The 27,693-nt window shown below is 32.9% G+C and overlaps 1 protein-coding gene and 1 long non-coding RNA gene across 5 annotated transcripts in view; one reads left to right on the top strand and one right to left on the bottom strand.

Annotated features, from left to right (window-relative positions):
- Window positions 1-27,693, top strand: part of Ptp36E (protein tyrosine phosphatase 36E) — a 305,940-nt gene that overhangs the window by 231,846 nt on the left and 46,401 nt on the right. For all 4 annotated transcript variants that reach the window (XM_077438565.1, XM_077438566.1, XM_077438564.1 and 1 more), the window contains 5 exons: window positions 6,226-6,313; window positions 6,679-6,755; window positions 6,831-6,965; window positions 13,529-13,666; window positions 18,696-18,862. In XM_077438565.1, coding sequence (XP_077294691.1) covers window positions 6,226-6,313; window positions 6,679-6,755; window positions 6,831-6,965; window positions 13,529-13,666; window positions 18,696-18,862 — 605 coding nt within the window. The remainder of the gene's footprint in view (window positions 1-6,225; window positions 6,314-6,678; window positions 6,756-6,830; window positions 6,966-13,528; window positions 13,667-18,695; window positions 18,863-27,693) is intronic.
- The window catches only part of LOC143917161 (uncharacterized), a 198,709-nt gene that overhangs the window by 139,453 nt on the left and 31,563 nt on the right, over window positions 1-27,693 (bottom strand). The window lies entirely within an intron of this gene.

The raw sequence follows: 27,693 nt of genomic DNA, 5'->3' as shown, positions 1-27,693 counted from the left end.
TTATTCTTTTTTAATTATTTTTTTTTTAATTTTGTTATTGATGAACAACATGGGCCACATGGGAGACCTCCCATGTGGCCTTCCTTTCACTCTTTTATATTCTCTCGGGTAACATTCGAGCACTTCTTTCGTCCATTTATCGTCCGTTCTTCTAGCTACGTGACCCGCCCATTTCCATTTCCATTTTTTTACTCTCACCATTAGATCAACCAACTTTTTCATACTTCTAATCCATATATAATATAAGTAGTCGGTGTGCATTTATGTTCATAAAACTCAAACTTGTACATAACCTCTAAGCGCTCGCACATTATCTGACCACATTTTACAAACTCACATTTGTCCCTACATATTATTTCAACAAATAAATCAATTATATATGTGCATATGATAAAATTGTGAATTTCTAACAGGTAAAAGGTGATCAAATCCGATAGAAGATATGTAAATGAATATATTTTTTAAACTCTTGAGCTTCCGATCCGGAAGGGCTCTCGCGGTGGGCATCTTAAGTGTGATATTATCAAACCCTTTACATTTAATAACGTGTATTATATACAATTAAAAAGCGACGACATAAGGGATAAATGTGATTTTGGCGAAAACGTTAAATGGGATTAAAACGTGACATTGAAAGCGCGCGCCTGGCGAAATAGGGGTCGTCTCGAAAGTGCGGGATTAAATATAACGTTATATCGACACGAGGCCGGACTAACGGTCGAATCGGTAATTCCCTCGTGGGATTTGTGTTTTGTGATTGTTGCTTTTAATTTATTTATTTTTCGTTATTATACGTGCTGTGTTTTCGAGCGGAAACACGCCGGATATTGCCGGATTTCTCTGTTTTAATAGTAATTTATTATTTTAATTCAGTTGATTTATATATAAGTAACAAATTGATAGCTCCGAGTTTGAAATAAAAATTATATATCTCAATATAAATATATGTATGAATGTACAAACCAAATGTGCATAAATGGTACATACATATGTATATTAGAGGCAATTATGTACGTATTCTCACTTGGAAATAATATACATACATACATATGTATGTATGTATGTACTATAAGGACGTAGAAGAAGAAAAAAATTATGCATCAAAAACTAGATCTCAACCTTTAAAGATTTTGATATTTTGGTGGAAACAAATTCTATTTGAATGAAACAATACTTATGAATAATAAAAAATATATGGTTAAGATGCTCTTGACGTCCAATATATACGTATTTATTTATTTAAGAATAGTTTGGAAAGGCGACATAGCCGATGGACCCAAGGAACTTGTTACAATACAAATAAGTTAAAATAAAAATAAAAAAAACCAACATATATAATAACAATAAAATAATCAATAAAAATAAATTAAAAACCTCAAAATGGAAGAAAATAAAATAAATAATATACAGAAAGCATCCAGTTTATTTTTAAAAAGGTTTAGATTATTAGAAGTTACCAATTCAACAGATAGAATATTCCAAATATTAACCAATCTAATTGAAAACAAGGATTCTCTATTTATATTTTTATAAATAGAGAATCCTTCCTTAAATGCCATATTCTCAGACTCAAAAAATATATTTTTTGAGTCTGAGAATATAGCATTTAAGATGAGTGTTTTGGTTAAACGTAAGGAAGTTGATCATAGAACAATTGTAACGGTAATTTATATTTTTATAGACTTCAAATAGATCTCCTCTTATTCTTCTTGTCTCCAAAATGGAAAGATTCATTCTTTTCAATCGCATATCGTATGAAAGTGATTAAAGTTCGAAAGGCATTTTTGTAATTCTTCATTAGACTTTTATATTTATAATCATACAACGTTCTATGTATATAAAACGAGAGTTCCAAATTAAAACGCAAATTCCAGTTATGGTCTAATATATGTAAGTTTTATAAATTTTGGCCAAATGCTTGGCATTGAAAACACGTATTATAACATAGAAATTGTATGAGTTGACCATTTTGGTAATAGCTCCAAGATTGGATTGAGCTTGGACTGGAGCTACTAAATATAAATCTAAATTATAAGTAATTTTTAAATTATTGAATCCTAGATTAATTCCGTTGTAATTTCCAATTTTGGCAGCTTCCTTTTTGCAAAATAACTTACAGTAAAAATTGTATCGTGTTATATATGAAAGAAAAATTGAAACCCAAAGCATCGTACGTAGCAATAGACGTCAAGATTTTCCGAGCTAAATGCGACATTTTCCAAAGATTGTTATCGTTTGTATCGCGCTCATGCCCAATTGGTCAAGAACGCCCAAATTTCGGTCCAATTCGGCAAAATTACATCTCGTTTCAAAAATATTTACGATCGCTCTTGTATACGAGCCTTATCTAACTCGAATAGGTACATTTTGCCAAGTGTGAACGTCGTATTACATCATGTATATCTTTCTGCACGAAAACATGCACAACTATTATGCGTAGACGTGAATTTTAATTTTCTTCGAGTCCCATTGAAATGATAATAAAATTTTCCGACGCCGCGAATATTAAACTGTCATTATCATTATGATTTTATATAGCCGTTAAGTGCGAATAATTGCCAAGGATCGGCTGAAATTGCTTGCGGATTATATCTGGATTAATATCTGAGCGCTACAACTACGTTTGGTTGGGCTCTGTTTGTACTTCAAAAGTCCAACTTTCTGCATATAAAAAATGTCTATAAATATGTACGTTTAAATATTTGGCATGAATGCTAAATACTTTGCGTCTTTCTGTTTTTTTTTTTACTCTCTCATACCAGACAGATTTTCGTTATATGTTTGGCGGAAAGCAAAGGCAAAGTTCAACCGCAATTTATTTACATGAATGTGTACCAAGTCTATTAATATACGTACTTGGATTTTCATACCTACATAGAACACTTTGATTATTATTTAACAAATCCCATATATATATATATATATATATATATATATATATATATATATATATATATATATATATATATATATATATATATATATATATATATATATATATATATATATATATATATATATATATATATATGTATATATATATATATATATATATATATATATATATATATGTATATGTATATGTATATATATATGTATATGTATATGTATATGTATATATATATATATATATATATATATATATATATATATATATATATATATCTCGAGTCTGAACTATGAATTTTTTTAGCACACTCGCCGCTATATATATATATATATATATATATATATATATATATATATATATATATATATATATATATATATATATATATATATATATATATATATATATATAGCGGCGAGTGTGCTAAAAAAATTCATAGTTCAGACTCGAGAAATTATATATTAAATACATAATTATTACATCTATGGTCAGACATTACAAACATCATAAACAATACGATCAATAACATTTTTCATGTAACAATACGAATTTTTAAATTCAATAATCATCCACAGAAACATATATGGTGAGAAATCATTCGAAACCTGAGATATAACAATAACTCGAGGTTTGCAATAGAAAATGGGATACGAAAGCCAGTTTTACAGGAAACGTCTCAATGAAAGTCAGAAAAATTGGTAAATTCTGATAAGAAACGATCGACTTCGACAAACCAAGGTCTGGCCAACAACGAGACTCTAGTGGGAATCGAACCTTGCACGAAAGAATACATCACTCACTACTAGACCACGCTACTGTTTCATATGTTTATTAATTTTCTTATGCTATTTGCATTTTAAATGTTTGTAATGAGAAGCCACCACGGTGAAATGCCACTGCGATGAAATGTCCGGACGCCCGTTTCTTCAAATCATTGTTAATTCATACGATCTTATTATTTCGACAAGTTTCTCCCACATTTCTTCAAATATGGAAATCACCGTTATCGATCAAAAGGTCAATACAAGGATAAAATATCACTGAAAACACTCCAGGGGGTGAGGTTTTTGGAAGATTGCTTTTTTGTATTGATGAAATTTCTCATCCCCCTACATATTTCTTGCCTAAAAAATCCATTGTAATGAATCTCAACTTTACGAAAACCATTTCAACGACTTAAATTCCCAGATTCAATTCCCCAAGACCGCCATTGCCTATGTATATTCATTTCAGCAATCTTTGCAGTAGGCAAATTCTAAATCTCGTTACCTATTTACTATACGACCGGCTTTGCTACGAGCCTCTACATACATAGCTTCAAAGTACCAATTTCTATTGGTTAAAACATTTTAACTGACCAATGGGAGTCGTGTATTTTTCTCCCTACTGTAAACAGACGTGAAATGATATAAAATATAAAATATAAAAATAAACAAAATTCTATATACGTATGTATGTATGTGTAGATGCAAGTATAATTATTTAGTTATATAATTGCTTAACTTATTTGATACCGCATGCAGAATGAATTGGAGATTGAAAATTAATAACTTTACATAAATATTACTTGTAACTACTTATACACAAACATATATAGATATATAATGTTCAAAATAAAAATAAAAGAATGAATATTAATTTAAAAATAATGATTCATTTGTAATGAAATTTTACAATGCTATCGATCTTCTTTACAAAAGGATGTTCAATCTTCAAAATATTGAAATAATGTGCTGGTAATTGATTTGTTTTATGCGTAATATGATATTTGGAATCCAATTTTACTTTATAAGTTTAATTAAACGGTACATCCTTGAAATATATAGCAGGTTCGATTAACCGAATTGATGGAAAGCTACAGAGCAAACCTTGAACCTTTTTTTATAAAGGTATATTTTTTCAGAGCCTCACCTCATTTAACAAATTAAAGAGGACGTTAGTCATACTGTGCGTTACCACGAGATGAAAGTAAAAGAAAAGGGAAAAGGGAGACGAAGCAGATGAAAGAAGACCTTTTGTGCTGCAGTCGAGTAGAATGATAGCGCTTTTGTTCGCTCAGAACTGAATACCCAATAAATATCCGAAAGTTCGGAAAATCAGGTTTCCATCATCAAGAACGCACATATTTCGGTTTAATTTATATCTCAGTTCGTCGCCATGATGCTAGAAATGAGTATACAGTTGTCCTAAATCGGTATTCGAGCGTCATCCGTTCGTCCCTTTTTAAAGTTACATAATTCTTGCGAATTTATAAATGCTTAATGCCCCAGCAAGGCACATAGCAGTGAGTGAAAATTGTGAACTTCCTGTTTCATGCATTATTCCAAAGCTGGTTTTTTCTCGTTCCGAGCGCTTTTATCGGGATTACAAGGAGAATATTTTGAATTACAAATTTAAGGTCTCGCGAACGTGTTCTATTCTCCTTTGCATTTATTTTGTAAAGCGAACAAAAAAGTAATATCGTTACGCAAATAATGCAAATTGTACGGCTAGATTTAAGTTTCGAAAGTGTACGTCTAATATTTACACAATGGAAACTTTCCCTCTTCGGTAACACAAAATCGTTCTTGTAATCTTCGATCGACTTTTGTGAGATAGATTTTAAGAATAATCTTGATTCGATTTAATTGATCGAAATTTGATTAAACTTTTACTCGTTTCGGCGACACTTTCGTACTTTCCGGGACTTTCACGCTAATCCTGCGAAAGTCCACTAATGTCTTTATCCACTCAAGGGAGCGTCACAACTTTTTCCAACTCTCACTTAAAACTTACCTACAAATCCCCTCCCCCCCCCCATCCTTTGCATTAAACATATATTTAAATTTTATTCAAAAATAGTGTTGGAATCACAAATAACGACACTTGAAAGCATTGTATTCTTTTCGATCGCATTCTATAATTTTATTTTATCTGCATATATACATAATATTTTAGTGGGAACATGAGAGAGAGTATTCACTGTTTGTGTGCATTCGTGGGTTAACAATAGAAACCCCCGGATTAGTCTAACGGGACTCAGTGAGTGCCCGAACAAAGGATACGCTGGGGTTCTCGCAGGATGAGGCGAGTGCGGATAGATCTACATGCCTAGACAATAGACATGCCAACGGATCGGGATTCTATGCTGGGCAACTTGTCCTTTATAAGGAGGTACACACGGTAGATCAATTATTCTGGAGTGAATGGTGGTTTCGTGTGGACGTACCGAACCATTAAATAAATGCTGAACCATTTGAATCCTGAACCCACCCCTACGCAACAATGTGTAAAATAGACGACGTTTTGTAATTTTGTAATGCACTTATTTAATTCAAATTTTTATTTTGTTTCAGACTGCTGTTAAAGTAGAGACTCACTCGTGCAGACACGCAACAAGGAAGACGAACTTAGAAAAGAACCAAAATCAAAAGTGTATACCGTGTAAGTGAAAGTTAAAATAATCAGATTTCAATCAATCGTCAACCTATTCGAATATATTCAAATCAATTCGAAAAGTTTTGGAGTAATGATTAAAAAAAAATAATAATGCCTACCATGATAATAATAAGACTCCGCTCCGTACGAAGAAATGGAGCTGTATTATTTTCTTTGTATTTTTCTTCGATTCGAGTCTTAATTATAACTTTTCACTTTTCTTGTTTGCACAAAAAGATTTCCCCCGGTCGTGACTTTTAACGACTTCGATGGAGAATCAGGGTGTGGGAAAACCATTGAAAATTCACTCTTGAATATTAATTAAGCCTATATATAGGTATATAACTAAAACACCGTCGTTACATTTGCAGATGATTATAACAGAGTCGTACTAGAAACAATAGAAGGTGAACCCGATTCCGATTATATTAACGCTTCATATGTAGATGTGAGTAAAGACATTTTATACATCATACATATTAAATAATTTAAATTTACTTATCTAAATTGTCTTTTTTTTCAGAGTCTTCTAAAACCAAACGCCTATATAGTGACTCAGGGTCCAACGGAAGAAACCGTCACGCAATTTTGGCGAATGGTCTGGCAGGAGAGAGCAGCTGCCATAGTGATGCTAACCAAGACCTTCGACTTCATAAAGGTATAATAAATACAAAAAAATATATAGATAAGAGCAGGGGTTCTTAACCAATAAAGCAACACAGCTTATGTAGTTGTTAGCGTATAATGTTTTCGACTGAGAGGTCATTGGTTTAATCCCTACCCCAGTGCTGATAGCCAGACATAGGATATATGTACACATATGACTCTAGATCGATCATTTCCTATCAGGGTTTGCCAATTTATCTGATTTCACTGTTGAAACGGTTCCACCAAAATTGACAATCTATCCCCATTTCTCGCTAATTTGAATTATTAGCATCTCAAAGTTGTTGATTATTGTAAATATGCTACCCACCTACATATTGTGTAAAACTGTATGTATTTATTTCTTGCAAAAATTTGCTGTATATCGAATTTGCCCATAGATTCCTCTATAATGTTTTATAATTATAATTGTATTTGAAATGTTTGGAATAATTATTACTAATGTATAAAAAATGGTTTTATCTATAATAAAACGAGTTCGAATTTTCGCATGATCACAAAACTTTATCTATTGTTACTACGTACATATGTAGATAAACTAAATAACTTATTTTGTCACCAAAATGAGCAATATGGCAAAGTATGAAAACGATCCGATAAGAGATAAGAGATATAAAAAACTACCACTTACACGAAAACCATGTGAACTGTATAAGAGGTATGTAAAAAGCATCAAATATCTAAACCTTGCCAAAGATGAACTCATTGGTTTTAGAAAAAAAAAGCGTTTTTAATTCAAAAGGTATTGTAAGATTCTGGTGTTCTTTACGAAGCCTATCCTAAATATTTCTATTTTACATATAATTTGGACCTACAGGCTTAGATCCCCGGATCGAAGGGATTCCATACAAAAATACTCTATGAGTGTTTGTTTTCGTTGTTTTTTACAAAATTTTAATATTAATTAGGTGAAATTCTTAACCGATGCAAATTTGAGAGATGATTCTAAACCACTTCCACTCTTCCGATCGCTTTCATACTTTACTGATATGCAGGGGTCAGATGTCAATAAAATAGGCAAAGGTCTCCGACATGACACTAAAGGAATTTTATCATTAATGATATTTTTGAAAATTATATATGAATCATTTGTCAGATCGACGTGATGACAGTTGGCTTTTTATTCTCAAACAATTTCAAATGCTTTGAATTTGAACAGCTATAACCAAATATCGGCGTTGAAAGGATACAATTCAAATAACACAAATTTTCCAAGAAATCGACAATAGTGTTGCGTAGGGGTAGATTCAGGATCCAAATGAAGGGCCAAATTCGCTTCACAGCATTTATTCAACGATTCAGGAGGTCCACACACCACCACCGCTCACTCCAAAATACTTGATCTACCGTGTGTACCTCCTTATAAAGGATAGCATCCCCGATCCGTAGGCGTGTCTATTGTCTAGAAACGTAGGTCTATCCGCACTCGCCCCGTTCTGTGAGAACCCCAGCGCATCCTTTGTTCGGGGTCTTACTGAGTCCCGTAAGCCTAATCCGGGTCTCTATTGTTCACCCACGAATGCACTTAACCACTTAACAGTGGATAATCTTCTCCCATGTTCCCACGTTACATTAGTAAACCGTTTTTAGTGCGAAAAGCATCCATCGACCGTCACTCAAGACTGGTTATATCAGTTACTTTTTTCACATCTCTTATAAACTTTATTTCAACATTTATATCACTAAATTTGGTATACATACTATCATCTCCCAGTACCGTTATTTATTAAAACCTAGATAGATTTTTGAAAGGGCTTCCATAAATGTAAAAACGACCAGACAATGCCAGGCGAGTGTATTTGTCGCGCTATGCAATATAATATTGCTGTCCAATATGAATATAATATTGTTATGCAATTTCGTTCATATAAAACCGACTCACGAGAATTCTTTTGAGTCCGGAGCAAAATACGGAAATTCCATCTGCCTATTCAATATCAAATGTTCATGTTTTGCACCACATATGTGAATTGTATTTTTTACTTTTGTATCAACGGAAATAATAAATACTCAAAATCGATTAGATATCCAACATGACATGTGTGTTATCTAGTTAAATATCACATTTGATGTTCTAAATCAATATAGCGAAAACATTTATCATATTGACATATGTGTCTATAAAAGTGAAGTATTCTGGTACTATATTTTCATTTCAATATACCTGTACATATGTACATAGCTAGTTTACTTTGTACTTTAATTGTATGCATTTAAAAACATTTTTTGTACTAAGGGGTTCGCGGTTTTCATCTGTTTAGCAGATGGCACAGAAAGATGGAACGAAAAAGTTTAAGAATCCCTGATAGGCCTACTTTACCTCATAAGTACGAGAAAATGGTGAAACAATAATAAACAAAGCAATAAATTGGCCGTTAGCGAACATCAGCGTCGTAACGAGATCTTTACCGCCATGTTTACTTCGTACTCATTTTGGGGGCAAACAAACACCATGCTCTGCTTTTATTCGTTTTGAGAAGACTATCTATTACCTTTATGCTGTGCCATAACACGGCGTAGACTCTTTCGGATAGTCGAAAGTGTTCCGACCTAATATTCGACACGGAGGAGAGGCGAATATCAATGAGACGACGGGAAAGAGGAGACGCCTCTTTTGGCGAATTTCTCGTAACAATCAGGAATCAAAAAGAGATAGGATAGGATCGCTCCTGCAAATAATAAAAAAAAAAACATAAAATAAAAAAAGAAGGAGAGAAAAGACCGGCCAAAGTGATTGTGCGGCTCGTAAGCTTTTCGTCAGAGAGGCTGCTCTCTCCATTTAATGAAGATTGAATTTCAATCGCTTCAATCGCTGTTCCTTGCGGTATTTTTTTTTTTATCTTCGAAATTGAAATGAATTTAACATGTGTGTCTTTGAAACAAAGTGCTCGTGGCTTTATATCGAGATCTCATGTAAGCTCGGTATAATTGTCCCTTAGAGACTTCCACATATCTAACGTATAAATTCAATCTCGCTTTCAGTGGCTTTACTGTGATGCGAACGGATTGTAAAGGGAATTCAAGCGATAATCGTTCCTTTAAAACAATTTTGGAAAATAATTTTGAATAGGATTATACTTTACTCTACTCCCTTTTCGCTGTACCCATTTTCTTTAATATACATACATACAAATATAAAAATTGTTATTACGATTTATATTTATTACGTCTTATATTTATTTATTGAGAGCTTATAACAAAATGCTTTCATTGGTTGTATCACCTTTCAGAACAGACATTAATCAACGAGTGTTTTTCTACTTATAATGTACACGTTCAAATAACAGTTATCTGGTTTAACTTTAGCGTGTCATATGAGCCGTTATATTTGAAAGCGTCATAAGTCCACTTTTCTTCATTTCGAGAAATATTTCGCAAAACATTTAATATAATGTTTTTCGTTTAACAATATTTAAAAATACTGGTGGCCTGTAATAAGTTTATTCTGCTTTTCCGAGATTCTAGACATGTCGAATTACATAAAATAAGTGACAATAATTTGTGAATTAAGTCAAACAGAAATAGTGTTTTTGAAACTGAAAATATAACGACTCATATATAAAAATTGTGATAATGAAAGTAGTCCACTTGAATATAAAATGTTGTGCTTAAGCGTCTTATATTTATTAATTGCTTATAATAGAATGCTTTCATGGATTGTATGAAATTTAATAACAGACATTAATTAACCAACGAATATTTTTCTTTTTATAATTTACAAAGTCAAGTTACAAAATAACAGCAATGAAATAATATTGGTTTAACCTTACCTAAACATATTTTGTGAGATACAGTACAATTCTACTATAAAATATAACTATTTTTCAAAGCGTTTTCGGAAGGCCAAAATGTATATATGTATATGTATATACATAATCTGTAGAAGATCGAAAAAAAAATTATCATCCTTATAAAAAGTCAATGATCAAAGATTATCGTCTAACTTCAATCATACTTAAGTTGCTTAAAAATTATATACACTTCAATTTATTCATGTTCTCTTATTGGGTGGGAAAAAATGAAAGGCAAAAGAAAGTATAAGAATTTTAATATTACAGAAACATATAAGAGATGAAATTTTCAACAGTTAAATCTCATGAAATTCTGATTTAAGAAAATCCAAACTATAATACATAAGGATTGTAAATAGGTTTTTGAGCTCTTTTTCCTATTATGCTGTAGATTAACATTAGAATAATATAATATTATGATTAATAACCAAATTAAATTAAATTGTAAAATAGAAAATGATCAGTATATCAGGAGCTATTAAAATAGATATAAGATGTATTTTGAACATAATTTCGTAATAATAAAAAGCATTTAAAAATGAAAAAAATCAAACTATAATACATGTAATATAAATTACTTCTTCTAATAGACAATTTGCGAGCAGCCGTTTCTACAAATAAATGAGATAAATTGGCAAGCTCAGATAGAAAACAATCGAGTTGTAGTAACCAATTTCTAATTTTGACCACAGAAATACTTTATTTTCAATTGAGGTCTAACCAGGGCTCCAATCCTGGACCTCTCAATCCCTAGAAACACGCGCTAACCACTGAGCTTTATAAGTGATCTAAATTATTAAATTACTATTATAACAGTCGGACCGGTCAATAAACAGTTTCGTCCTTTTGAACCGTTTGGTCCACGTGCAATGCGTGCGCGAGATACGTAAAAGCTTTATTGCCTTGCAAAACGATGATGGCATGTTACGTCTCACTGACCTGGAAGCTTTCCGTTTCCGGCTCGCTTACCACCTTCAATTCACCCCTTTTCCTCCCCCATCTCCGACTACCCACCCCTCTCCGCCTCCCCTCAATCTTTCCCTCGATAATGCCTTTGGATTACGCGGTTTGCCTTATTATTATTACTGTCCCTCGTCTGTTTCGCCTTTAGTCCGACTTAACCCACTCGAAAATTTGCCACACTCCACCGGACAAAACACGTTGGAGATGAAGCTGCAGAGTATTATTGCCGAGAGCCGACAATCAAACCTATCGCAATTTAAATGGTCTGCCATTGGATTATAGGTATAATCCATTGTTTCGTTCGATACAACAGAGAACCAAACCCAACTGAGCATGTCGTTAGATACGTTCAAGCTAAAATTTGATACATTTATTAATATGTATTATATAAAGCTGCCTACATTCATGAGGAATATATCGCCTTTAAAAAATCAGTAGTGCAGCAAATAATATATTGATAATAAGTTGACTTGTTGATTTAGTTGACGGACTATTGGCCGACCGAACAATATACCGATGGAAATTAGGCCGATGCACTTTTGACCGAATGAAATTTTTAATTGTTTGAATTTATCAATAATATCAGTGGTTTCTGAATCATGTATCTGTTTTCAGTGATTTTTTTGAGTAATTTCAATACACAATCCGTCATATATCCATTGACCTAACGTTCGTCGGTCATGTATCATTCGGTCAAAAGTCCACGTACGGGTAATTTACAGACAATCCGCAGTAATGCATCAAAGTTTATTAAAAAAAATACATATACGAAATGTTTCTATCAATTTTATCTCAAAAATTACATATATTGGTGTTTGCGTTAATGCTAACCACTAAGTGGTTCCCGGTTTCAAGCCCTGAGTTGACCTCGATTGAAAGGAATTTATTCGGAAGCAATTATGTAGTGCTGCTTCTCAGACTTGGATATGTGTGACTTTGGCAAGTGGATCGTTTCCTATCAGAGTTTGCCAATTTATCTGATTTCATTGTTCTCATCCTATCCGCTACTATGTTACCACTATTTGAACCTAATTTAAAATTTATATATGTACAAGTTTAATAGTATATGTAAGTGTCGCTCAGGGGCAACCCGTAATGGCAACATGGGAAAATATAATTAAAAAAAAAATTAAATCAAATGTAGTTTGTGCAACTACATAAGTTCTACACTTAAATGCAGTGAGTCTATAATTGTTTTCCGTTAATTTTGCATTCCCATATTAATAAGATTCATACCGCAAACCGTTCATTTATTTATTCAGTATTCATTTCAACAAAGTTCTACCTGCAAAAAGCTCCAAAGCTTTTAGTGTGCTAGAAAAAAGTGGAAGCGTGTGTGCGATATGCAAATCGCACTTTGGACGAATGCAAATTTCCCAACAGGTGCAAAGCCCCAAAGTTTAAGCCGACATTTGCCAACGAACCGGTTATCTTTTCTGCTCGATTTCGCTCCTACGCGAAATTATACATCCTGGTACAAAAATTGCGTTCATTATCTGAACAATTTCAGTGCGCCGGCGATTCGCAAACCGGGGACGTATACATTTCACAACTTTGTCCCCCGAGGCTCAAAACTGGGTTTCGGATTAAGGCGAAACTCTACTGTCGTCTGGTAGTTTTTGCTAGCTGTGTGTATGTACATATGTATGTAAAGTTGCATTTTTAGATGTTTCGCGTTGAAACAGTTGAAGTTAGCGCGATTTGGCTACGTTTGCCGTTTGGCGTGTGCAACTTTAAAGTTTAAATCGCTTTTGCGGAGACGTATTTATCGTGCTTAAAATTGTTGTTTTGTGTGTTTCAGGTCATGTGTGTTCAATATTGGCCGCCTTCGAAAGACAAGGACGAAACTTACGGCGGTATTCATATAGGAGTAGCTCAAGAGGAGGAGTTGGCGAATTTTCACATTAGGACGTTTCGACTGTACAAAAAAGACGGTGATGTATGTTACTTTTGCTGATTTAACTGTTTGTTCTTTTTCGATGTGAAGATTTCAGCTGTGTTTGGAAAAATAGCGATTCCTATTAGTTAGAACGTCTTCGTTTCGAGAAATAAACCTGGTTTAAAGCGAGTCCAAACGAGTCTCATTGACCACCTAACACGTGTCCCTTCACGAAATGAATCCTACATACATACATACATATATTAAAATAATAGTGATGTTCAAAATACAAAGGAATAAAAAAAACAACCAAAAATTTACATGTAACCCAGTTTATTGAATTTCTGGTAATTAAATAGGTATGAATGAAATGTAAGTACATTCAAGGTGTAAGTATGTGTATGAATTTCATACACAGACAAATTAATTTATTTTAAAAAATGAGAATAAAAAAAGTATGATGTGGAGGAAACAATCAATTTTGGCAACAAAACATCAAAATACGTGCAATTAACGTTTTAATTTAAAAAATTAAACAAATTATTAAATTTAAATTTATTATTGGATTTACTGCAATAACATTTGACTTTAGATTGAATTTTCTTTATTACATACCGTAATGAAGAAAATAATAAAATGGGGTTAATTTTGGTCTGTAATTTTTTACGACACCAACTCCGACTCCGACTCCTATTGAAATGTTCCGACTCCACGATTCTGACTCCGTCTCCATAGCCCCGATATATCATATACACATGTATGTATGTATGTATGTAGGTTCAGAATCGATTGTTGAGATGACAATCCACAATATACATATGATTTACTGTTTTGAGTTTCACTTTTCAATCGGGATATTTTACAATTGGATATTTTATTGTTCAACATAAACATTTTAAAATCGATCTGTATTATTCAAAGTCTATATACCGATAAAGTACCCTGATGACAGGTAAAGTGTGGATTTTTCTGATTTTTGTCGGCAAATATAAAAAAAATTCGTCTACGGCACTGATTTAAATTTATATATATATATATATATATATATATATATATATATATATATATATATATATATATATATATATACACATATATATATATATATATATATATATATATATATATATATACACACAAATATTGATATTTGAAGAATATTTGAATATAAAATTAGATTAATAAATAAAAAAAAAAATTTATTTAAAAATAAATTATAATATCTAGAAATTTAACTAAAACATTGTGTATATATATATACAAATATTACGGCACTGATTTAAATTTTTCTCTCGTGATTTCTTTCAAAATTGGCAATTTTATTTCAACGTATCGAAAAAGTTGGCCCGATTACTTCCGGTCCTTTATTATACATATTCATGTATGTATGTAATATGTAATAATAATAATACATATTTTCCCACACGCCGTAGAAAATTCGAAGGTGTTAATGGTATGATGTTCGTATTATTATTATTATCGTTATTACCGTGTTCTGGAATAAAAGTAGAAAATAGAGGCAATAATAACTGGGTAGGTGGCCCTCGATGCTGTTAATAAGATATTTTACCGTTGAAGGATCGTCGAGTAGAGGAGAGGAGTGTCGAGTGTCTGTCTGGGTCATTATGTATGTATGTATGTATGTATGTTGTTGCATCATACGTATATTATATAGCTACATACATATGTATGCTATTTAGTTGCGAATATCCTTTTTCAGTGTTTGTTTTTTCATTGCTCGCTACCCCACTCATGTTATTATATTATTATTGTTATATACTTTTGTAGACATGTATGTATTTTTTATGCGCATATCCTTTAGCGTAGGAGCAAAATAGTAGGTAAATAACGGCTACATAGATTTGAAGCTACGTTACATGAGAGTTTTTTCTGAAAAGGTTTTTTTCATATTCGAGATGATATTTCATATAGTAAAAGTATTTTATTTATTAAATATTTTATATATTCATATTTAAATGTCGTATTCTATTTCTTTATGTAATAAGATTACACTACAGAGTATGCATAAACTAAAGATGACATTTATTTGTTTACTTTGGGACGTGCGGCAAAGCCGATGGATGGACCCAAGGGGTTTAATAATCATACATACATTAATCCAGAAATACAAATATACGATATGAAAAAAATAAAAATCAACGAATAAAACCGAAAAGAAAATACTTGAAAATACAAAAGATAAACTTAACTTAAAAAATTAAATCCAAAAAGTCGAACAAAGGTATAAGAGATCAAAAAAACGTCAAACAAGCGGCGAGAACGCCTTGGCCGAACGAACACCGCATCGGCCATTTCAATTTTATAGAAACATATTTTTTATTTCATTATATACATATGTATAACCTACTAGTGAAGTAAAAATATACATGAGAGATAATGAAAGTCTATAATGCAAATTCTATAAGATATAGTGAGAAAATGATAAATTTGTAGACGTTTAAACAATTAAAATCTGACAAAACGAATGGGGGGCGGAAAGTCAAACAAGCAAAGCTACTGGCTATTGGCAGTGGGTAAGCTGTCACCTTCTCCAAAATTTTTGGATTCTGAATCGTGTTTATTACGATTATATTTCACTATCGACACAGCGGACCCAATTGAAATCTCTATCGGCGGCCAAACCTAGCAAAATGGCAAAGTTTCAAAGCGATCGGAAGAATGTTGGAAGTTTGTCAGACCAATTGGCGAAGTGAAACCAATAAAAACCTTGTAAATAACCATTTGTTTTAAGGAAACCATAAAGCTTATTTTTAAAAAGGTTTATTCATTATAAATTACTAATTCATTGGATAAACGATTCCAAACTTTAACCACTCTCTTTGAAAAGAGGGATTCTTTACCTATGTAGATTCTTTACCTTGAAAATTTACTTAAATTATTGCAAAAGCTAGCTCGTCATGCATATTAAAATGTTGCCTGAATACGAAATATTCATATTCAATTCCATTTCGCAATTTCACCATTTTCGGGACGAAGTCCTGGTAGTTTTAGAACACTGTGTTAGCCAAGTCACTTCATCAATGTCAATAAAGTCTGCAACTATTACCCATCCTAATGCAACGGATGCCAAACTTCGACCATTATAAATTTACACTTCCTCTGTGTGTATAATAAAATCCTCCGACTTGATTATATTTTATGTATGTATGTATGTACATACGTTTTATATCGTTGAACTCGGACAGAGCCATACACTTATGTATGTACCGATCAAAAATGACGAATAATTTTAGCAGATTTAATTTAATTGTGCGTTTATCAAACGCTGACTGTCTCTTGCCATCGCTAATTGTTCTTTTGGTTGATGTATGGCGTCGATTACGTACTCGTCTCCTTTTGCGCGGTCCGCGGCCCCGCTTTACGCGGTTTCGTTTACGGTCGTTACACGCTTAACGACCCATCATTATTCACAATTGCGTCTTCGTTGGCAATACACAGAAAAGCCCTCACAGGGCTGCATCAACGGCATACAATTTTTACATTCTGCGAAATGTAACAATGGATGTAAAAATCTTTTACGTTAGCGTCATATTTTCCTATACCATTCAACGAGCAAATTCTTGTACGTCAATTTTGTCTTGAAAACGCGATAAAGAAATTTAATCACATCATATGAAAATAACATAACATTTAAGCTTGCTTTTATTCATATTACATAAAATTCAAAATTTCATTCGGTATTTTTTGTGTTTAAATTAAAGACCTAAGATAAGTTCTTAACAACATTCATATTCAAAATAATGACAGGAACATGAAAAAATGATGATATTCTGAAAACATCGCATCCACCGTACAAGCCAGCTGCATAGCTCGGTGGTTGCGTTAGTGCTAACTACTGAGAGATTCCCGGGTTTAAGCCCTGGGTTGACCTCGATTGAAAATAATTGATTCGGAAGTATTTCTAGTGGTGTTGCTGCTCAGATTTGGATATTTGCGACTTCAAGTCAATTGTTTTCTATCAGAGTTTGCCAATTTATTTGATTTCAATGTTGAAACGGTTCATCATCAAATTAGCAAGATAGACCATATAACACCTACCCACTGTCACCACGATTTGAATATGATTTCAAATTTATAATCCACAAATTTATGTATGTACAAGTTTTTTTACCATAGGTGTCGCTCCGGGAATGGAAAATATATACCTATATATTTTTAAAAAAATACAATAAATGGCCTTTGAGAATATGTCGCGCTTTGTTCGGGAATTTCTGCTAAAACGGTGACTTTGAGTTCTCGTTTATCAGTCAAAACTATTCATAATTTATCCAATTAAACTGCAAAAATGACTCTTAAGCGTTTATTGTTTTAACAAATAATAAAAATAAATAAAATGATTCCAAAAATCAATTTTTAGGCATTTGTGTCAAAATTCAGGCAAAATTCAAAAAACTTTTTTTTATTTTATATTTTAATATATCTGAATTTTCGGGTAGGTACTGTTAATAAATTTTGAATAATTCGCGTTTAAGTCCGTCACACGTGAACAAACTTGTGATTCGCGACAAAAGGTGCAAATACATAGAGTGGTGCGTGGCAAGTGTTCTATACGTGTAAAAAAATAGCAATCTATGCTGTCGCGATTCAGGAAAAAACTCACCCCTCGGAGTATTTTCAGTGATATTTTATCCGTGTATTAACATAAGTTTGACAGAGATCGATAACGGTGATTCCCATATTTGAAGAAATCTAGGAGAAACTTGTCGCAACAATTAACAATGACGCGAAGATACGCCCAACACAGCTGAAAACTTCGAGCACATCCAAGCCCTACTATTCAGTGTCTTCTTACTATAAGGATACAGATTTGGACTAGGGGCATTTGTGACTTCTAAGATGAGGCTCATTTGTCGCCTATTCGAAACCGATATTGTTCAATTTTTAAATTTAATATAATAGTGCGGGTTTTCTTTGAACGTATTTACAGCACAAACTGAGGGACTGGTGTGTGTTGCAAATTATTTCCAAAATAAAAACCATTCTGTGATCTTTCAACGGAAAAAATACAAGTACCAGACTTCCAATTCCAAAAATGACTAATGTGTTTTTTATCACGTTTTTCTTTCAGAAAGTAATAGAAGAAAGATTCCTTTTACAATTTCACTATACCCAATGGCATTCGCACACGTGTCCCTTCTCGAACGCGATCTTGGAGTTCAGGAGGAGGGTCAGAGCCGTCGTGGGAAATCGTCTCATGAGCACCGTGGACAGCGGACCCATGGTCGTGCATTGCAAGTGAGTATTTTATAATATTTTATTTTATACTGATAAAAACCTATTTCAATACATTGTATAATATAAACAATAATAACAAAAAAAAACAGTATAAAAGTTAAAAAAAAAATAGTATGCCGTTAATCATATGACATATCTGACAATAGCGATGAAATAATAATAAAAACGTAACAAATAAGATAAAAGAAGAGGGCACTCATAAAATTAAGGAAAAACAATATTCTAAATTGATCTAATAAACTGACCAAACGTCACACTAAATATGACGATGTCCTTATGATCAGCTATATGGTTAAATAGCCTCATGGCTGTGCATAACGGAGAATTGAAAATAATGCTAGATTTCACAATAATACGCAATAACGGTTCGAACATGTTTACGTAATCCAAAATAATATTTAGTTACATAAAAAAATAATTCACTGAGAATCGGTGGATTATAAATAATTCCACGACGAACAAGGAACATGTTTCGTAATAATAAAATACGACGACGAGATTCAAGACTAACTAACCTGTCATTTCCCAGATAAATTTGCTTGGATATAACCAAGGGTAGTATTCGTATATTTTAAAATGGAAAAACCGACAAAACTTTTTATGGACTTTTTCCAATAAATTAATATACAATTATGTACTAACTTAGAGTTGATAAGGTTGGCCAGAATTCGTTAACTGGAAGTAGTAATTTTTTTATTAACAATATTTTATTATATAATTTTGACCTTTTAAATTATTTTTTTCTTCTTGATTATGATATATATATAGTGATCTAAAGTAATAAAAAAAATTTCAACAACATCCGACAACCGGAAGTAGAAATTTTGTCTTAAATGAGTTTCCCTACATTTGCCCTCAATTAGTATCGAAAATGCTCTCATAGCAGGTGAACGTGTATGTGCATATGTACATATTTTTAATTATACAATTTTGCTTTTTATACTGGTTATATTTCTCAAATACAAAGACAAAGTCGTGGATTCGTCACAACATCCGAATTTTTTACTAGGTGACCAAATTATGAATATACGGACCTAACAAAAGAATTGTAGAGGCAAATCATCGAATTGAAATTGGACAACAGAGAAGGATGTCTGATTACAAATGCTTAGAAATATTGGTCAGACTTATTGACAAAATTTGAAATTTTGTTCTTAAATATCAATTTACTGTCAAAAACTACACCAAGATCACGAATCAACATAAACTCGATTTAGAACAATCTCATCCATTGAATATTTAAAAGATGAAAAGTTTCGCGATCTAATAATAATAATATGTTATGTATATATATATACATGTATATATATATATATATATATATATATATATATATATATATATATATATATATATATATATATATATATGCGTGTGTGTGTGTTGAAATTTACCTGCGATGTCGGAACAATGACTGTTCGTCGAAGTGAAGTTTCGCCGTGCTAATTGATATTTGACGAATAATGGTCGGGAGCTCGGAGAGTCGTTGAAATTCTCCATTCATTTTGAAATTGAATACGTCCATGTCTGGTGGACCAAAATTTGAATGGTTTCCGTACCTGGTATAGTACATTCTGTATCGCCAGGCAACCGAATAATCACAATATTCGGCGCTTTTCCGAACGATCGAGTGCAGACATTGAAATTTTCGCCTAAAATTTATATGTACGTACGTGCGTGTGAGTCACTGTATTTATGAAGAAATGACTTACTTCCATCTTTACAGAAATTTGCATTTTAAAAATATTGTACGATTTTTGATGACAATATTTTTATTTAATTCTAAACATTTGAGCCACGGTGAAGCTCACTGATTTGGCTGATCATTTTAATACTCTTTATTAAATATAAAATCAGAAAACGCTTCCGAGACACGCTGTACTCGTCCTCCAATCAATAACAACATCATTTGAGCGGCAAAACACGTCTTATGAACGATTCGACGGTCTTTTGCGGAAATAAGCACCCGACGACGAACATAATTATGTCGTTGTTAAGCGATCAGGAAAATTCGACGCTCGAACTTTATAAAGGAATTTCCACCTCACTTATACACACATATGTGTAATACACACATATATGCTATAGGATCACTCGATACTATTACATATACATATGTATGTATATTTATACACAAAGATTTTTTAAATCAATTTTTTAACCCCGATTACATACGCCGAGTTGATTTCTATAAACATAAATATTTATTGTTTATTTATTAGTTTATTTATTGAAAAATCAACAGGCGTCAGATGTAGAAATTCATAAAAACAAAGAATAAACACAACAAAATAACATCTGAGCCTAATTATAGATTTTTACAAAATACATAATATATCTAGTACATATAGACAAACAAATGAAAAAGAAACGAATAAAAACTAAAACATGTCTAAATAGGATAATGCATAATTAAACATTAAGTAATATAATATAATTGGACAAAGTATATATAATAGAAATAGACATAGAAATGGATCAATCAGTGAAGAGTATTCTGATGGCAGTCCTGAATTGTTGTAAGGAAATACCGAATAGATCAACCTCATTCAGCTCCCCGTTAAACATACGATAAACACGCTGTAAATAGGAATATTTTAGGGAATTGGTTTTGAAAGGATTGAGTGAAAAGTGTGCAACGTGTCTAGAATACCTAACTGGGATCCTGAAACCAACCTTACTCGGTAAATCGGAACAATCAAGGAATCCATTTAGAAGCTTAAAAAATAATGTAGCATCAGTGAGTCGTCACCTGACAGAAAGATTGTTAAAGGATACGATTTTCAAATATCGGGAACAGTAGTATGGGCGTAGGTAGGAAAACGGTAGCGTAAGGATTTAATAAATTTTAGTTGGGTTTTTTCAATACAATTAATATGGGATAAATAAAAAGGTGACCAGATAATTGAGGCAAATTGAAGGTGAGACCTTACAAGGGAAAAATAAAGTAATTTAAGTACATAAGGATCATTTATGGGTTTTGTTGAGCGGAGTAGAAATCCAAGAGATTTATGCTTTTTTAGTAATGCTTTTTAGTAATGAAGGAAAAATGTTCAAAGAAATCGAGTTTATTATTGAAATAGAGTTTATTATTATGACAATATACATACATAAATAGAATCATAGAAGCTTCATATGTTCGATATGGTATTAAAGCCCACTTTAAAGGTCAAAGAATGCGACCCTTAAAGCCGTGAGGCGAGATATCTATGTATGTATAACATAGATGTCTCGCTAATTCTTACATATAGTATATTTATATTATGCTTATATGTCTGTATTATTATATATGGTATTTTTATTATGCTAATACATATGTCGGGTCAAAGTGATGCGTTAGACTACCACTGTGCAAAAATATGTAAATAAAGAAATAAATTTAAATATTGTCTCACACAAAGATCCCACAAACAAAAAACCAATGAACAATAAAACAGATAAAACACCTATGCAATAGTCTTGGGCAATCCGATTGTGTGCAATAATCTTTTCATCGTTTATTTAGTTACTATATAAAAGATATATATGTATGTATGTAAATCGACCTGCGATACTTTTCAGGGCTGTGAAGTCGCGACTCCGAAATAAAAAATGCGACTCCGACTCCGATCTAGCATTTTCTCTCAATCCGACTCCAATTTAAAAAAAAATTACATATTGGATTGAAATTTTCCACTTGGTTTGCATTTTCATCTCCGGGCTAACGTACATTATAAAGTCAAAAGTAAATAACTGCGACATTGAAGTCGGAGTCGTTTCTTATTTTATGACTCCGGTGAAAAACACGGCCACGATTCCACGACTCCGACTCCAACTCCACAGCCTTGAAGATAGTTGTTTTTATTTACTAGCCTCTTATTAGCTCGGTTTCGATTTTTTCGTCTGACGAAATGTGGTTTCTTATCCGATCGTTTTCAAACTTTGCCATTTTGCTCGGTTCGGTCATCAATGTGTATATGTGGAAATCAAATCCGCCATTGCGTTTGCAAATACTCCATCATCTTTCTCGGTGACGTATATCGTCCACATTGGCACATTTGTCCACACTGTTCCCATCGTTTTTTCCCTTTTCGCCACTTTGTGCCTACAACGAAGCACCGAATCGAAAGCTTCTCAACACTTGTGTATATGCATGATAATATTTTCTGATGAGATTGTAAATAATGCGAATACGGTTGAATTATTATTCGACGATGGTGCGACCGCAACGGCACCCCGACCGCTCATTTCCAGCTTCGAGGCGAGGCCATCTTGCTCGGGGAAAATGGCAACACTTCCGGTCTAAACCTAAGCTAGAGGGGAGTATGTCGCGTCTCGAGGGACGAAACGCATTAGCGAGTACTCTCGGGGCTTGCGGTGAAGCCTCGATCGCTGTTCATTAACGACGTGTCACGACCAAAATCGTCTTCGATCGACGGTTCGCTCACCTGTTCACCTCAACATGCTAAAAGGCTGCGGTGCTAAACCTTTTTCGGTCCGATACATACATACATATACATACATACATATGTGTCTGTAATATGTATGGAATACAGATAGCCAGCAGTTTGGCTTAATGGCAGCGTATATATTTAGCACCACTGCGATCACTGGTTCGATCCGCCAAAAAACTGCTGGTTCGATTTGGGGGTTTGTGACTCCAAATTGATCGTTTCTCTATCACAGTTTGCCAATTTTATCTGATCATTGTTGAAACGATTCTTGAAAATTGGTAATAGATCCTTTCATGTTGTCACAAAAACTCTTTGTGTATAATTTGTAGAAATTATGCACAGAAATCTGAAACCTATAGATGTCTCTATAATCGTGTGTTTATTTTGTGTATAAAAATTTTTATAATAATTGTGCACAAAATCTAAAAATAATCCATAGATGTCTCTGTGATTATTATTTCTGTACTTGATTAATTATTAGTATTGTATTCGATGTTTATTGAATGTATTGTAAACGTTGGTTAAAGTGAGAACGCTCGACAGGAAAAGCGGGGCTAGATGTTGGTTGCCATTATGCCGGTGCCAGACATGAGTTCAAAGAAGTGATCTCTTCTTTGAAGACTTTGCTCACACATTTGGTCACATATTGTTGTATCTGCCAGATATATGTATATATGTTCAAAGATTTGATCAACTAGGCTCGCGCAACTGGGCTTCGCGTAGTGTGGCAGGCACACAAACATTTGGTCTGACATGTATATATATGTATAATATAATTTCTTAATTTCTATAGCGATTTGTATTGACTAGAGGTAGGATAGTCACAGTGCTATCCATTGTTCGGCAAACCTTTAACAATGCATTTACAACCTTTGAACAATACACGGCCCCCTCAGGCTCCGGTGACTAGTAATGACGAGTATGCATTGATTGATTAAAAAAATAAATAAATACTAGCCAGAATGAAGAATTTCAGACGAATGGTTTGAATGAAAAATAATGATTTATTAATATATTCAGTACAAGCTGATAAATCATTTTTTTTATTTAACTACATAGTTTATCCATAGATCCAGCAGCATAGATCAATAGCTAGCTTTTAATGCTCTTAATTGTGTGGTCACGGGTTCAATACCTGGCTATTCTGGATATGTGACTCCAAGGTCGATCGTTTCTTATCAGATTCCTATTCATCTGATTTAATTGATACGGTTCCAACGAACTTGCAACCCTGTCAAATTTTTTCGCAAAGTTCAAGTTTACAGCATCTCGAATTCGCTGATTTATAAAATGCTGCATATTAGTCCATAGATGTCTCTATTATTGTTAATCGATGTTTGTAAATGGCCCTGAATAATACGTATAAGTACAAGTTTTGACCATAGATGTCGTGTGAAATAAAATATATTGGTGTATGTATACCTTTATAAATAAATAAATGTCTCTATTGTATCCTATAAATAATTATACTGTAACTAGTGACCTATGTGCACATAATTTTGCATTCGGTAAAATATCGCAATTCCAATCAACGCAATTAATTATTTTCAAAAAAATGATTTTGTTTTTGTCGACCGATCATGTGAACGAAGTGATATGCGAAGTGACCATTAACACGCACTTTACATGCACGCAGGAACGCGGGCACGCACGCACGCACGCGATAGACAATTATTATATACGATCTTTGAAATTCTTAGTATTTATGTACAAAATAGTCTAACCATATATGTCACCTTGGGGTAATTTATGTCATGGCACCCATGATAAAAATGTATGTAATATAAAAATACATATGTATGTACTTTTTTTTTTACCATGGTGTCATTACGGGATTGCCCCAAGCCGACACCTATTGCCAATTTTGTACACATACATATACTATGTATTTGTAAATTTATATTATTATAAATTTGAAATTAAATTCAAATAATTGTGACAAATGAGAGTAGTATGTATGTAGGCCAATTTGGTAAAAACCTTTTTTTACAATGAAATCAGATAAATTAGTAAAATATCAGATAGGAAGCGATCGACTTAAAGTCACATACAATGTATATCCATGTTCTGGTGAGCAACACTGGATTAGGGCTCAAAGCCGTAACTACTCGGTTGTTAGCATATTATACGCTATAGTCACTGAGCGATGTTGCTGGTTAATAATATGATACGCATAATACAGTATCTTATCGTTGAAAGAATTTTTCGAGCATTATTTCCAAAATATGGTAAAATTTTTATTACATTATGTAAATTGACTGCCTAATTTCCTGTTATTGTCTAATAATGATCGGTCTGTTTTAATTTTCGCGAAAATTCCGCGTTAAAGCGCGCACACCCCAAACCGTACCACCGAATTCTATTAAACAAGGTTGCACGCCCACCCCGCCCCCCGCCCCTTAGTGGTGCTTGCATTAGCATAATTGCTTCGCAGACCATACTACATATAATATCTTGCCTTAGACTAGGACGATCGCAATTTACCCTTGCCATCGTCATATTTTAACCCTTCGGAGACTGCGTCACCGCTATCTCAAATTTAATTTAAATCGGCCACAGCTTTTAGCCTGTCAAATGACACATAACTCAAATACGCGTGGTTTGATTGTTGCGAAATATTAAGCTCAAAAGTTTTCATATTATATAAATACTGATGAGAAAATTTTGTACTGGTAGGTAAATTGCGGTTTCTTTTAGTAGAGCAGTGATGTGCGACTGTTTTAGTACTATATTGCTGGACAACTGTCTCGTTCTCCGATGAAAGGATCTCTCATACGGTGTCCAATCAAAACCGCTCGGTACATAAGCTCACTGACATAGCTTCCCCGACATTACCACGCGGTAACAAAACCGCAAGAGACATAACCGCGTAACGACAAAACTGCTCTAGAAAAAAATGCCCGGTGACTAAACCGCGCCAGGATATATGAAGAAACTAAAATAACCATTTCAATTTTGTCTTTGATTTGATAGATACATTAAACTGAAGCATAATCCATTAGTGATTTCCCGCTTTCAGTGTCAACTTTCAACGACGCATGCTCTTGTATCCTAAAAACTGTGCGACAGCAATAGAAAAATTTCCACCGCACGCCACTGATACATACATAACGAAAAAAAAATAACCAAATATTTATGGAATCAATATATGTACATTCAAATCAATGTATATACAAATTCCCACGAAATGCAAAGTCAAACTTGATATTTTAATTTTTTTATTAATTCTGGCACGGTTTTGTTGGGGTGGTTTTGTCGACGCGTGGTTTTGTCACCGCGCGGTTATATCTCTGGCGGTTTTGTCGCCGCGCGGTATTGTCGGGGCACTTTTGTCTATCACGTAAAAGTCGGGGTACCCTCTCAGATATAATAATTATTATATATTAGTGTAGGGCCCGTTGATTTCAATGGGTGGTTTCGAAAAGAAATTGAAACTCGAATAAAAATAAAGTTAAAGATATGGAATCGACTGGTTTCGGAAAGACAAAGGCACAAAAAAATGAAAATTATGAAAAAAATGAAAATAATGAAAAATATGAAAAAAATGAAAAAAATGTAAAATATGAAAAAAATGAAAAAAAATGAAAAAACTGAAAGTAATGAAAAAAAAATGAAAAAAATGGAAATACTGAAAAAGATGAAAAATTTGAAAAAAATGAAAATAATAAAAATATGAAAAATATGAAAAAAAAAAATTTGTTCCCCATACTGGTTGATGGTTGATCATAAGAAATCGGAAATCGAAAAAGATTGTCGACGAAAGCCGAAGATACGCGAATGATTGGTTCCCCATACTTCTATAGGATAATCGAATATTAAGTAATTTTAGAGCGTCTTTTCTGTCGAGGCTGTAGTCTAATGGCTAGCGACCTGTTCTGGGCGAGGGGGCCTTAGTTCGATTCCGTGATTTGGAATTAATTTTATTTTTCAAATATCGCTAAAATATAAATTAATTTCAATAATTTCAATTAAAAATATATATTTAATTGTTTTATATGAAAAAAAAATGGTTCAAAACCTCGCTAAATGAAATTATTAAAATTACGTATTTTTATATGGCGAGAAGGAATATTTCAATTAATGTTTAAAAAAAAAAAGGGCGAAATGAAAAATTGGATTTGGCGTGATGTCCGAGACCATTAGCTCAATTAGACCCATATTCAGGCTATTTGGGGTGATCGGTTCGAGTCGCGACAAAGTCGTCTCGTCGAAAAATGAATTAATCGATTTTTATCGATTCGTTCATTATGTTCGGCGAGAGTTAGGACACACACACACACACACACACACACACCCACACACACACAGATTACCGTCTTTATATATATGATAATAATTAATAACGGCTTATCGTATATAATAATTATCTAATGCGTGTGTGTGAAGTACTGTCCGTTA

The sequence above is a fragment of the Arctopsyche grandis genome, chromosome 9 (genome assembly GCF_051622035.1).
Source record: "Arctopsyche grandis isolate Sample6627 chromosome 9, ASM5162203v2, whole genome shotgun sequence".
Classification (NCBI taxonomy): Eukaryota; Metazoa; Arthropoda; class Insecta; order Trichoptera; family Hydropsychidae; genus Arctopsyche; species Arctopsyche grandis.
The sequence above is the reverse complement of the archived record's forward strand: the minus strand, read 5'-3'. Positions and strand labels throughout refer to the sequence as shown.